Here is a 15,525-nt window from a genome sequence, read left to right on the forward strand (position 1 = left end):
AATGGATAAGATTATAAACGTTACTGTAGTATGAAGCAGAGCAGGATTGAGGCCCCGTCCACACGGAGACGCGTTTAGCTGTATACGTATGCATTTTGTACCGTATCAGCGTTTCGTCCACATGGATCCGGCGTTTTAGAAGCATGCATCCGATATTTTTCGAAACCGGGTCCCAAAGCGGATAAATCTGAAAACGATAATCTTCCGTCTTCGTGTGTACAGCGAATCCGTATATTTTCCGAAACAGTGACGTCATCACACTACGTCCAGCACGGTGAAAGAGGTAAGGGATACAACTACGGGCACTGGGCATGCGCACATCAATATCGCGTCATTTTATTAACGTATCTGCATACCTGTAAGGGTATGTTTTGGGTTGGGGTAGGTGTAGGCATTAATAAAACACATCTGTTAAGTAGCAAATGTATTTATTGTTATTTTATTGTGAGATTTTGCCTCACCTCCGACCACTGCTATACCCCTGCTAGCCACAACTCTTCTTCTCCGTTTTTAGTGTATTTCTGTGGCAGAATTACAGCGCCACACACTGGCCTGGCATGCAAACTACATCGTTTTTAGTCCGTTTTTGTAATCTCGTGTGGACGCAGATATTTCTTGAAACGAGGGGGAAAAAAGATTGGATTGGGAAAGCGCTGGCTTCGTGTGGACAGGGCCTGAGTGTTAAAGAGCTGAGCGAGATCGCTGGAGCGTTGTTTATGAGATGAACAACACACGCCTCGCAAACAGCGGGACTTTTATTATGAAGGCACACAGTCGCGAGGGGTTATTTCCGCCTTTTTGGTCATTAGTATGAGGTAACGCAGCTCTGTTTATCATATTAGATATATTTAAGTGTGTTTAAAATTATGTTATGACGTTACTCTGTGCGTTTGCTCAGCGGCTGCTGTGACACTTGCTAAGAGTAAAGCGCTTCTGCAGAATAAAACTGTAAACCGAGGCTAACGCAGATATGACGCAATTGACAGGCGACTCCCTCAGATGTCCCGGCTTCTTGGTTAAAATAGCAATTTTCTCACAATTTACAAATAGTTGGAAACATCTGGGATATTGTAAGAACTCAACTGAACAAAATATATAACACTGGCCTAGCGGTTATTGGATTTTTTACTGCAAAAATACAATAATGCACCTTTACGGTGTCCTTGTTACAGTGTAGTTATACATTATACATTTAAGGGCTAAGTAATATTAATGAACTACATGTTCTTACTATAGGGTTAGGATTCGGATTGGTTTAGGGTTAGTTGCATGTAATTATGCATCCTTTAAAGTAATTACTATAGAAACTACATGTAACATGTAACAAGAACACTGTAAAAAAAGGTGTTACCAAAATATTTTTAATCAGTATCTATAATAAGTGTAATTTAAATTCACCATTACATGTTAAACTGTTAGCTTGGCATTACGCTAATGTATCTTAGAAGGACGTTTTTTCTTTGTTTTCCATCTTAAAGGAACACTATGTAACGTTTGGTCTTTGAGTTTGAGTGGGGTTGGAGCTAAACTCTGCAGGACAGTGAGCCTCCAGGACTGGAAGTGCCCACTCCTGTCATAGCTGGTTTAAAGGGTTTACAAGATAGGGCTGGGTGACTAGATGACCAACCAATTAAAACCAGCTTAACAACAGCTTGAACAGGTTAAACCAGTTATGTCCGAAGAACGAAGTAGCTCTTAAATCTAGTGTGCTCACTGAGCAGCAAACGGCTCTTCAAAGCATTGTAGCGATCCTGACCCTGTGCTTTCCCTGCGTAGGGACCGTGGTGTACGGGGAGCCCATCTCAGCCAGCCTGGGGACAGACGGCACTCACTACTGGAGCAAGAACTGGGCCAAAGCTGCAGCCTACATCACATCTCCACCCCTCAGCCCCGACCCCACCACCCCAGACTATCTCAACTCCCTGCTGGCCTGGTGTGTGTCCACAGCTGTTCTAGTGCATTATGGGACATAGATTACAGGGGGTGTTTGGACCACAGTGTGTGTGTGCAGAGCAGGGGTCATTCATTATGGTTACCCCTTCGGTGTCCTGCTTGCTAAGGGAAGAACATGTTTGGGTTGATCACTAGAGGGCACCATTGTACAAAAAAACTGAGGTTTTCTCTCCACTTATTCTTGTGACTGAGATAAAATAGAAATGACTATGAAAGAGAAAAGTTTCTGTTTCAACTAAAGCTATATATATATATATATATATATATATATATATATATATATATATATATATATATATATATATATATATATATATATATATATATATATGTATATATATATATATATAAACTTTAAACTTATTTTATTTTACCTAGTTAAAAACATTTCTCATTTTAACTTTGATTACCAAAATAAAATTGAAATTAAAAGTATACAACTTTTCAAAAATTCAAAATATTAATACAAAGTTATAATATTATCTAAATTATATTAAAATAACACTGGGGAGAACATGGTACAGTGAATATATCTGATGCTAATATCATATGTGTTTTTTGATATAATTCCGCTGACATTTTTAATGAGCAAATATAATAAAAGCTATATCTTATCCTGTAACGTTTTCTTTTTCCCCATTCAACTAGTTCATTTTAAATTGTGTTGTTGTGACGAAATTATATTTCATTTACTCTGTCAATTAATATGCAGTCGTTAAATTGCATGTATAATTATAAACTGATTCAATGCATGTTTTTTTATTTAAAAAACAGTTTAGCATCACACAATAGAACATATTTAAATACCATAGTATTTGCATGGTATTCAAAGGTTCTTCAAATAGAACCGTGGTAATACATTGTCCAAAAAAAAACATTTTGCCATATGCAAAAACATTGGTGTTTGTCATTGTGTTACACGTCTGTTTTGTGTGCAGTGGGGATCTGCAGGTGACTGGCAGTGCCCACTGCACCTTCAACACCTCTCAAAGGGCCGTTGGCAAGGATAACTTCACCCTCATCCCGGAGGGAACTAACGGCACCGAGGAGAGAATGTCCATCATCTGGGACAAGTGTGTGGTGAGAGATGGTTTATCTGTTCATATGTGTTGTTACAGATCCAGATTAAATGAGACATGGGGAGTTCAAAATCATTTATTGCTTTTTATAAGCTTATCTTTGTTGGTTTCTTACAGGCAAAATGGGTATTCAATTCAATCAATAGTTTCCTCTAGACGAGACATGTTGGATTGTTTTGAATATTATTAATATTATCAGGGCTTGATATTTTTACCAGATTTGTAACGTAAATCATTTATAAAGTCAAGAAGTGGCCAAATATATATGTGTGTGTGTGTGCGTGCGTGCGTGCGTGCGTGCGTGTGTGTGTGTGTTTTAACAGTGGTGTTCAATCAAACCATACGATTTTGATCTTTTATTACTTTATTTGAACTGATTATTATTGCCTTGTTGTTATTATATATGCATTTTAAATATTTTAAAGACTATATATTAATTTAAAACATATCAAAGTTCAGCAGCATTTTGTGACCTTCAGTCGAAAAAAATAATTGTCCAGTCATATATTACATCATTGAAGATAAAATTTGCTTTAAAATATTTCAAGCCCAAATTATTATTATTATTATTATTATTATTATTATTATTAAGGTACGTTTAAAAAATGTATTTATTGAATTAACATTCTGTTTCGTTACGTTACATGTTAAATATGAAATATGTTAAATACATTTTTGTGAAGTAATATTCTGTTTCATGGTGTGTACAACACACTATACCTACGCTTTGCTGAAAAATCAATGCAACTCTCATTACTGTATCATTCCCATAAACAGTTTCTGACCTTGTCCTTAAGATGAATGTTCTGCTTCACAGGTGACAGGCAAGATGGATGAAAACCAGTTTGTGTCTGTGACGAGCACCAACGCTGCCAAGATCTTCAACCTGTACCCACGGAAGGGCCGTATCGCTGTGGGCTCTGATGCTGACCTGGTGCTCTGGGACCCCGACGCCACCAAAATCATCTCGGCTAAGAATCACCATCTGGTGAGAAGAGTTTTGGACTGAGTAGGAAGCTTTGGGGTGTGGAAGTTAGATTAGGTGCATCACAATGTATCCGAGGGCTCTTTAAATGAACCGACTCCATTAGGTTTGGACCAGCTCTAACTCCCATGATCCTCTGCTCTGAGCTGTTTTGATATTCTGCTGACTCGCTCTGTCTGCTCCTGTTTGTCAGCGAGGCCTGATTTAATTTGAATGGAATGAGATGCTGATGTGGGCAAATATGGAACAAGTGTACTATCATGAGGTCACACTTCCTGTCACTGAGCGCTGTGGTGACATCTGAACAATTTACTGTCAGTGGGATCGCATTAAATTGATCAAAGGCGACAGTAATAAATGTTACAAATGATTTCTATTTCCAATAAATCATGAACAGCATGGTTCATCGTTTTCAACACATAGATAATAATCATAAATGTTTCTTGACTATCAAACCATCATATTAGAAAGATCATGTCATGATTAGAAGGATCATGTGACACTGAAGACTGGAGGATTGGTGCTGAAAATTCAGCTTTGATCACTGGAATAAATTACATTTTACAATACATTGGCATAGAAACTGTTATTTTAAATATTTTACAATATTACATTTTTCAAATAAATGCAGTGTAAAGGATGTGCTACAGGTTGTGTTAAAAGTACACAGACTAGACAGACAAAAAATGGCATGAAAAAATGGTCCCATGGCATGGATCTTTTTGTTATTTTATAATGTTTCCTGAGGTGTACTTATATTGTTAGTATCGTTTTTACATCAAAAAATGTCATAATTTAGAAATAAAAGGCATTTTCTTCTAGCCTGACATGGTCATACTCAATTCTAGTCAGAATATGAGTCTGCTGCTCCATTGGGCTGTGATTATGAGGCGTGTTTCAACCCAACCAGGAAAGACATCAATTGGATAGACCTACAACCAATCAGAGCAACAAAGCGACGCATAACGTTAGTTGTCAAATCTGTCAACAGAGCTCAAATGCACTGTGTTGCCAAGTCCGCGGTTTTTTTCCGCAGGTTGTTTTCCATGTCCGCTTGTTGAAGCGACTATTATGTGATATATAGACCCATGAGTGCGAATTTTAGCAGGCAACCTTGCCAAAATAACACACATTTCACCCCCCAAACACCATTTTATTCCAGAGAACCCCCCGAGAAGCTAATGTTTAGGGCTAGTAGTTGGCGTGTTTTGTTGTAAAAACTTGGCAACCCTGACTGCACACGCACTGGAATAAACGATCTTTGCCGGTGTTGTAAAGAGAAAAAAAAATGTAAGGACACACAGAGTACTTACCCAACATGATGATCATTTCTGAGAGAAATAGTGAAAGGTGAATGCATATACAAACAAGCTCTCCATTTACGATATGAACAAATATAATCCAAGCCCCTTTAATGACGTGATGATTACGTGACTGTTGATCATCTGTCCGTCATCGTCGAAAGCCCGCCCTGAGGATTTCATAATTACTCCAGAGAGAGACGGAGAGCTGAGGGGAAAGATTGCTGAGGAAGTGTTATTGTACCGAGTTGTTGAGAGCGCTGTGCGTGCGCGAGTTTATTTTGTTTGTATCTGAGAACTCTCTGAATAAACACGAGTGAACTTTGCAACGTTATTTCTCTTACAAAATGCTTTTACCATAACTAACAACAAAAACGACATCGACATGAATACAGTAAGAGCTTGTTTTAACAGCGTTATTCATTATAACGGCAGTTTGGACAAGTGTGCACTGCAGATATACGTGTGATTGACAGATCCGAGCATTGTAAAGAGTATTCTTTATAATGCTCTGTAGTTTAATCATTTAAAAAAAACCGATTTGTTTCATGCTACTAACAGAAACGACGTGAAGTTGATCATTTTTGTCACTGGCTTTATTCACTGATGCACCAAGACGGCCAGCAGCGGGACTGACAGTATTAAACGATTTAGAAAGAATGTCTGTGTGAACTTGAATGTTTAGCTACACATCAGAACTTACTGATCCCAGATCAGGCATTAATGAACACTGTTACTCACTGTTTGTGGCGGTGCTGTTAAATCCATATGGTAAAGCCTGTGCAGACATCACGACTGATAAACTGAATCCATTCTCTTCTAATTCTCTGAGCGGGCTGAGCAGAGGAAGGGGAGGAAACCTTTCCTGGTACGACGTCATAACAGGAGACTTCAAGATCAGCTCGTCTGGGCTCTCAGTTTCTCAAAGGCAGAGAAAGAACATCCAGAATTCGGTTTAAAATTTCTAGCTACTTGGGGACAATATTCAAGCTAGAGGAACTCATATTAATGCCCAAAAAAACTCATAAAATGTATATTTCATGCCATGGGACCTTTAACTGAAGTGTATGTAAGATTGTGGACAAAACTGGTACTGCAGGTGTAGCCCCTCTCCCCCCTGACTCGGGGTTGCCAGATTGGCTGCAGGATCAGCAGGAATGTTTGTAGATAACCAGAGCAGATCTGGCAACCCAGATGCCTAAAACACTACTGACTTCGTGATTGGTAGATAGGTGGAGGGCGGAGCTTCAGGCCAAAACACAGCATGACAGCATCAACATCAGTTGAGGGCTGCAACAACAACTTTTAAATGACAATATCTTGGACAAACTACTGTTGTCAGTGATAGAAGTATTTGAAATGAACATGATTTCTTCATGTCTAGTGACATATCAGGGCCATTTTATGATTCATTGAAATACATTTCTTACATACCGTTCCATTCAGTTGGTTAAAGATCTGAGAGCTTTTCCCTCTGTTCTGTCTTTCTCAGGCGGTGGAGTACAACATCTTTGAAGGGGTTGAGGTGCGTGGAGCTCCGCTGGTGGTGATCAGCCAGGGGAAGATCGTCCTAGAGGACGGGAACCTGCACACCACTGAGGGCTCTGGACGCTACATCGCCCGTAAACCCTTCCCAGATTACGTCTACAAGAGGATAAAGGCCCGCAGCAGGGTACACACACATTATACACACTTAAATCTCCCAGTTTCATTCATCATAAGTGATTAGAGATTCGTGATTTTAATTATGTTTGGAAATTCGATTGTCTCAAGTAATTAAGGCGTCTCTCTTCACAGCTTGCTGAGCTGCGCGGAGTCCCGCGAGGTTTATACGACGGCCCCGTGTGTGAGGTCACTGTGACCCCTAAGATCATGACCCCTGTCACTTCTGGTAAGACTTCTCCAGTCAAAACCGCTCCTCAACCAGTTCGCAACCTGCATCAGTCTGGATTCAGCCTTTCTGGTGAGAATACAACTAAATATATTCTAAATATTTCAGCTGTTTGATTGCCTGTAATGTCAAAAATGTAGAATATTTTATCACCCAGCTCATGATTTTCTATAATGCTGCTTTGAAACAATGTTTTGTGAAAAGCGCTATACAAATAAAATAATGAAATTTGATAACTGTCAACACTTAGTTTGTATTGTTGCATACTCTGTTATCTCACACATTTATAAAGGAAAATAGATCACTATATACACTGTATAGCCATCTAACCCCTATGTTTTTCACAGGGGCTCAAGTTGACGACAACGTCCCTCGTCGCACCACTCAGCGCATTGTGGCGCCCCCAGGTGGCAGGGCCAATATTACCAGCCTGGGATAAAATCATTTACTCCACAGAGAAAAAAAAGGATGGGGTGGGATGGAGGGTGGTTAAAGAAACTTGGGCTTTTTCTCCGGGACTGGTCTAGTCATCTAGACACGAGTCCCAACAAGCACACCTCCACTTCCTCCAACCCTTCTGTCCGTTCATCCACCCCCAGCCCCCATCCTGTTCTTTGAGTGTGTGTTACTTTGATAAATTAGTTTCAGGATGACTTGGCCTTAAACTGGGTTTTGTGCTGGAATAGTCGGCGTAAGTTGCTATGTTCAGAATAGCATACTACTAATTCTTCAGTATGTATACCGTTCAGTAGTATGCAAGTTTTGCAAAATGTGCAGTATGCAACAGAGCATATTGCACTGTGTACTGTATCCCATAATGCAATGGAAACATGTGATGAATGAACTGGAAATAATAGCATATTTTTTATAATCTTATTTGGCCAGTCTAAATTTAGATTTTTTAAATGCAATCAGATTAAAATGCAAAGTCAATTATGTATTTAAACCTGTCTAAATGTGACATAAACATGCAATGCATGCTTTGAAAAACAAGCATTTTTTGGGGGGGGTGCCAAGCGTTTCTGAAACTTTCCAGCTAACCAAGTAAGCTACGTTCAAAGAACAGGAACTAGTACTATATCCGTCATTTGCCTCCGTACTTTAATGTTTTCATTTGTTTGCATTCTGGAAAAGAACAGCACAAAACTCCCGCCTGTATCGTTTAGTATTAAACGTGTTGTTGCCATTTTGATTGGTTGTTTTTCCTTGTAGGAAGAGTCGATGAGTTATTTATTGTTTAGGATGCAAACCACACTTGTATTTTACATTTTTGCGAAAGTGTCAACTTTTCCACAAAAGCCTGATTTGTTCAACGTTTTTAGAATGTTGTTTTATAATGAACTTAATAGTTTGATTCTTTTTTATGTGTTTTTTTTTTTTTATGTTATGATTTTCGGTTTCAGGCCAGTGTTTTAATGCTCCCTGAAATCCCTCACATTTGTCTTCCTCATGTTTTTTGCACTTCTTTGTAATTTAACTATATAAGAAAAGACTAACAGTGGTGTTCTTGGCCATGGTGCACAGTCCTGTGGGGTTTTGATGTGGTTTGAATTCACTCATTTTTCGCTGTAAATGTCAAACTGTCCGTTCCTACTTTGTCACACAGTTTACACAAAGGGGGTCTCACCAGAAATACAATACAAATGGAAAATAGTGTAAAACTCTCTGGGCGATCAGCAGATCGAGAGCTGCTCTTTTTCACTCTTTTATTTGAGTTTAGGATGAAGGCGGTCACCATAGCAATGGTCAGGATCGCTCGGCATGGATGCTGATTCGATTAGACAGCCGTGCCGTGTTGGAGCATTGCCCCAGTAACCTCTTCTCACCGGGGGTTTTATTCATGCGGTGGATCTCAGCGCGGGTTCAACCGTTTCTCGTGACGTCACAGTCACTCCGCGGGGCAGCTACACACCCCCTCTCTCCCGTCCCGCAACAGAACCGACCTTTACCGTGAGGACATTTTGAAGGTTGCGGTGACTGTCTCTCAACGGATCGTCCGGCATGTGTAAGGTTGATCGGTGCTAGTCTGAATTAAACGTTTGGTCACAATGGTTTTCTTACGTTGCAGTTCTGCTTTGTTTTTATAAATCGTCTTGCCTGCCTTTTCACCAAGTGATACAGTTCTTGATTAATGTCTGTGAGTGTTATGACAAGCCGAACATTTCTCATGGAAGATATGTACAGAATTCATCATTCTTCATGTCTTTGATTGTTACAATAAAATGCAGTTGTGAAGAAAACCTGCACAGCTTGTCCATTGTCAAACAAATTATTTCCATACATACAGTACTTCGTACTTACCGTATGTATTTGTACTTCACCTTCCTCATTTATGGTATCAGATGGAAATAGAAAAGAAATCCCACAAACAAAATGCACCAGTAATTTTTTTAAAGTCTTAGATTCGAGACTTTTTGATGTTTTAATTATGAATAGTCAGGTTCTGATCTCTCAAAACAGGTTTTGATACTGTTTTCACTCCATATGTTACCCTTTTGCTAGTAGATAGATAGATCTGACCCGTCAAGGCATGGACTCCACTAGACCCCTGAAGGTGTGCTGTGGTATCTGGCACCAAGATGTTAGCAGCAGATCCTTTAAGTCCTGTAAGTTGCGAGGTGCGGCCTCCATGGATTGGACTTATTTGTTCAGCACATCCCACAGATGCTCGATTATAAGCCAAGTGAACACCAAACTCGTTGTTGTGCTCCTCAAACCATTCTTGAACCATTGTTGCATTGTGAGGGTGCACTATCCTGCTAAAAGAGCCACAGTCACCAGGGAATACCGTTTCCATGAAAGGGTGTACATGGTCTGCAACAGTGCTTAGGTAGGTGGTACATATCAAAGGAACATCCCTTGCCTTCTTCCCATAGTGCATCCTGGTGCCATGTGTTCCCCAGGTAAGCGACACACACGCACCTGGCCATCCACATGATGTAAAAGAAAACGTGATTCATCAGACCAGGCCACCTTCTTCCATTGCTCCGTGGTCTAGTTATTGGCCCTTTTCAAAGCCGTTTTAAAACCTTACACTTGCCCATTTTTCCTGCTTCTAATACATCAACTTTGAGGAAAAAATTCTTCACTTGCTGCCTAATATATCCTGCCCACTAACAAGTGCCATGATGAAGAGATAATCAGTGTTATTAGATGACTATACTGAATCTCAGGTCTGACTCCAGAATCACACCAAGATTCCTGACTTGATTTTTGTTGTTAGCCTCACGCTATGCATTCACCTTGAGAATTTCATCTTTGTTTCGAAATGCATTGACTTCGGTTTTGTCTTTGTTTAACTGAAGAAAGTTCAATCCATATCCAATTATTAATTTCATTAATGCATTTGCACAGGGAGTCAATGGAGCTGTAGTCGTTAGGGGATAGGGCTAAGTAGATCTGAGGTAAGCAGTTTGCCGATGCCCTTCTCATTATTTGACTGGAAGCATGTAGATTTAACAATAGCAGTGCAAGAATTTAGCCTCGTGGGACTTCCTGTCATAGAAGTCCACTCAGATTCATGCGGTCACCTAAGTTCTAAGTATTACCTGAACCATTTAGGACCATCCCAGAAAGCCAAATGCTGCACTGAGATCTAGTAGTACCAACATTGATAATTTGCCTAATTATTGGAAATAAGTATCTACTCGAGAGTATATGCGATTTCGGATGCAGCCCTTGTTTTCCTTTGTTATTCTCCTGTAATTTTGTTTTTATATATTAGGCCTACTTTATTCATTATAGTTTTTATATTATTTAGTTGCCTCTTTAGTTGTTACCATGTCACATCACCTTTGTAAAAAATCCTATTTGGATTTTGTTGCCCATTTTCTTTGGAGTTTTTCCTTTATATTCTTGTTAAAGGAACACTCCACCGTTTTTAGAAATAGGGCTTATTCAACTTCTTTCCTACATTTAGATATGTGGGAAAATTTATTTTTGTCTCAGTGCATGTTTGGCAGGGTCGTCGCTAGCTTAGCTTAGCATAATGAATGGAATCCTATGTTGCCAGCTAGCATGTCCTAATAAAAGTGATCCAAAAAAAAAAAAAAGTACTTCTTGTGGCCTGCGTATTCACAACGAGTACAAATATAAATGCAGATTAAGACTAGGCAATTTCCTCGGCAGATATTGACTTGGGACTATATTATGGGGAAGCACAGACGAAGCACTGCTATTGGGCGCAGAGATATCACGCAACACATTGCGATTGCTCAACAGCCAGAGGACGCGAGGATGAGAGCTGTGATATCTCTGCTTTGCCTGTGCCTTACCATAATATAGTCCCAAGTCAATATCACAGGCCACAAGAAGTAATTAGGTGGGTGTTTTTTTGGGGGGATCACTTTTACTCAGGACATGCTAGCTGGCAACATAGGATTCCATTCATTGTGCTAAGCTAAGTTAGCGGCAACCCTGCCAAACTAAAACAATGCATGCACTGAGAGAAAAAAGCATTTGCCCCCATATCTAAATGTAGGAAAGAAGTTGAATATGCCCTATTTGTAAAATCGATGGAGTGTTCCTTTAAGCCATGCTAGATTGAGTGCAGGCTACTGTCTACTACTCAATGCTGTCAAGTCAAATGCATTGCAATGTTTTCTAATGTCTGAACCCAGTTGCTCAAAAGTATTCTGTTCAGATGTTGGCTATCGGATTTGATCAAATCTAGATAATGGGTTTTTTAAAAGAAAAAAAAGGATTCTGAAATCAGATTAGATCACAAAATCCAATCTTGGTTTTGTCTGGCTCAAATCATCAGTTTGTGTTGTTTAAAATGTTTTAGTAAGATTGGGATATCTTTGATCCAAAAAAAAAAAAAAAAAAAAAAAAATCTGGATTATATTGTTCCAAGCAGAAGGGTTGATTTCAGGAATAAAATGTAATAAAACTTTAAAAATGGTCAGACAATACAACATTTGTATTATGTAGCACACACAGTGGTGTTTTTGTGAATTGTGGGGACTTTCCAAAGGCGTACTGGATTTTACACTGTACAAACTGTACATTCTATCCCCCTACACTGCCCCTAAACCAGGAAACAGTCTGCATTTTTACATAAAAAAAACAAACAAAACATAATTTAGTATGTTTCTAAATCCATTTACATTGTGGGGACTGCTGGCTGCAAGTGCACACACACACTGGTTCACTATCTTTGTGGGGACTCCATAGATGCAATGGTTTTTATACTGTACAAACTGTACATTATATCCCCCTACACTGCCCCTGCCCCTAAACCTACCCATCACACACACACACACAAACACACACACACACACACACACACACACTGCCCCTAAACCTACCCATCACAGGAAACATTCTGCATTTTTACTTTCTCAAAAAAAAACTCATCCTGTATGATAAGCCTTTTGAAAAGTGGGGACCGCTGGCTGGTTCCCACAATGTAGGTGATCTCAGGTTTTACTATCCTTATGGGGACATTTGGTCCCCACAATGTAATACAAACAAGGACACACACACACACATTTTTTATTTATTTTTTGGGCTCTTGATTAGCTTACTGTTAAAGTAATAAATTAGAAGTGGACATTAGGCATTAAGCCTTTCAGTAGCTTACAATAAAGTAAAAAATAGATTTTGGCCATAGAGTAATCCCCAAACAGTTGTAAATATCAAAAATATAAATATTACATTTAGTTTAAAGTGGGTTTTTTTTTATCACTGTTTGTAAACTATTAGCACAAAAGTAAAGTAAGCGAAAAATAACTCAGGAAAAAAATGATCGTGAGCAAAAGCAGTTTACTTTTGAAGAGTTTTTTTTTTGGGGGGGGGGGGGGGGGGTCCAAGTTCATATTTTTTTCCATCACCATGTTCCTTCAGGGGCTCCTGTCCAAGTTTGGGAATCTGAAAAAGTGTGTATGTGGATCAGGGTGATCCAATCAATTTTGCTCTGAAAAGACAGCACAAAAGTAAAATGGATTACCTGATACTGGATAGCAAAAATTTCAAATCCAGATAATTCTGGTCCAGATTAAACTTGTTGAACAACTGCTCCCTGGAGTATAAGCCTACTACAAAAATGGAGTAGCCAGTGTGTTAATTTTAAACAGCTAGTGTTGAAACTCTGGGTGTTATACTCGCATTAGAACAGTAGGAGGTGGTGTATGTCAGAAAAACACCCTCAAATCTGGACCAATGGATCGATAATGATTTAGGAAAATGTATGTCCAATTATGAGAGGATACACTGGGGGGAAATAGTTAATTAACTAGTTTTAATAAAATCAATTCAACCTAAATGCATTTATACCCACAAAACATGGCTTAAATCGGGTAGAAATAGCTTTTTGAAGGAAGCAATTGCAGGCTGCCAATTTTGACAGTGCAGTATCCTATCATTTGATTACCTTATTCATAAACCATGATATTCACATACTACTTCAAAGAATATGGTACTATCATTGTCTAAAAACCATTGTGTTGTCATAGTCCAAAAAGCTATGACTTTATCAAAGGCTATGTCTAAAATTACCACTTGTTAGACAAGTCTTTACAAATGAGCCTACTTTTGCGTTTTGTTCGTGCGAGTCAATTGAAGACACTTTGCAAAGGGAGAGTTAAAGGGGCAAGAGGGGATTTCAGCTTCCCAAATAAGAGGGCATAAGAGAAGTGATGCAAAGGTACACGAGCTGAGCTCCCATGGGTGATGTTGAGCAGGCGCTGTCTTCCCCCGCAGGACTACAACACTAATGACCCTGACAGGGTTTAAACTCTCCTCCGCTGTCTTGCGGCAAGAGCCCGTATATCATCACATGATGGGCTATTGTCTGATCTTCTGCATAAGCATAAACCACAAAATGTTCCTGTTGTTTTTTACCAGTGGAGGTGGGTGTACAGCCGGTACTGTTGTAGATGATTATTCAAGCTTTTTTACCTTTAATGAGGATTTTTTTTCTCCTTGAGCCATTTTTCAAAGCAATCGAAAAAAACAGCTTGTCGTCCATTTTATACTGAACTGGGTAACATGATGTATATTTTACAGTGTCCTTGTTCCATATATACTTAACAATAAATGTACCCTAACCCTATACTAAGTAGCCTACTTACATATATTTAATTAGAATGACACCTTAAAATAAAATGTAAGTGTAACCCTGAAAAAGTCAATTCTGAATGTCAAGTTTGTAAGTATGTTTGTAAACAAGAGATGAATATACACACACACACACACACACACACATGTTGGTCTATGTGGTTTACAGGGACTCTCCATAGGCGTAATGGTTTTTATACCGTACAAACCGTATTTTCTATCCCCTTACACTGCCCCTGCCCCTAAACCTGCCCATCACAGGAAACATTCTGCATTTTTACTTTCTCAAAAAAACATCATTTAGTATGTTTTTAAGGCCATTTGAATTATGAGGACATTTGATATGTCCTCATAAACCACATTTATAGTGTAATACCAGTGTAATACCCAAGTTATACAAGTTTGTGTCCTCATAAACCGCATAAACAGGCTCACACACACACACACACACACACACACACACGCACGCACGCACGCACGCACGCACGCACACACACACACACACACACACACACACACACACACACACACACACACACACACACACTCACCAAGGAGGAAAACCATACTAATACTGTGTTTGACCCCCTTTCGCCTTCAGATCTGCCTTAATTCTACGTGGCATTGATTCAGCAAGGTGCTGAAAGCATTCTTTAGAAATGTTGGCCCATATTGATAGGATAGCATCTTGCAGTTGATGGAGATTTGTGGGATGCACATCCAGGGCACGACGCTCCCGTTCCACCACATCCCAAAGATGCTCTATTGGGTTGAGATCTGGTGACTGTGGGGGCCATTTTAGTACAGTGAACTTGTTCAAGAAACCAATTGTCCAATTGTCATGTTCAAGAAACCAATTTTAAATGATTCGAGCTTTGTGACATGGTGCATTATTCTGCTGGAAGTAGCCATCAGAGGATGAGTACATGGTGGTCATAAAGGAATGGACATGGTCAGAAACTGCTCAGGTAGCCCGTGGCATTTAAATGATGCCCAATTGGGGCACTAAGGGGCCTAAAGTGTGCCAATAAAACATCCCCCACACCATTACACCACCACCACCAGCCAGCACAGTGGTAACAAGGCATGATGGATCCATGTTCTCATTCTGTTTACGCCAAATTCTGACTCTACCATCTGAATGTCTCATCAGACCAGGCAACATTTCCAATTTTGGTGAGCTTGTGCAAATTGTAGCCTCTTTTTCCTATTTGTAGTGGAGATGAGTGGTACCCGGTGGGGTCTTCTGCTGTTGTA

The 15,525-nt window shown here is 39.5% G+C and overlaps 1 protein-coding gene across 1 annotated transcript in view; it reads left to right on the forward strand.

Annotated features, from left to right (window-relative positions):
- dpysl2a (dihydropyrimidinase like 2a) overlaps positions 1-9,455 on the forward strand; it is a 37,215-nt gene extending 27,760 nt beyond the window's left edge. The window contains exons 9-14 of the mRNA XM_067414437.1: positions 1,777-1,933; positions 2,892-3,033; positions 3,850-4,020; positions 6,811-6,990; positions 7,116-7,281; positions 7,557-9,455. Coding sequence (XP_067270538.1) covers positions 1,777-1,933; positions 2,892-3,033; positions 3,850-4,020; positions 6,811-6,990; positions 7,116-7,281; positions 7,557-7,648 — 908 coding nt within the window. The 3' untranslated portion in view covers positions 7,649-9,455. The remainder of the gene's footprint in view (positions 1-1,776; positions 1,934-2,891; positions 3,034-3,849; positions 4,021-6,810; positions 6,991-7,115; positions 7,282-7,556) is intronic.
- Positions 9,456-15,525: the final 6,070 nt, after the last annotated feature.

The sequence above is a fragment of the Pseudorasbora parva genome, chromosome 13 (genome assembly GCF_024679245.1).
Source record: "Pseudorasbora parva isolate DD20220531a chromosome 13, ASM2467924v1, whole genome shotgun sequence".
In the NCBI taxonomy this organism is placed as follows: domain Eukaryota; kingdom Metazoa; phylum Chordata; class Actinopteri; order Cypriniformes; family Gobionidae; genus Pseudorasbora; species Pseudorasbora parva.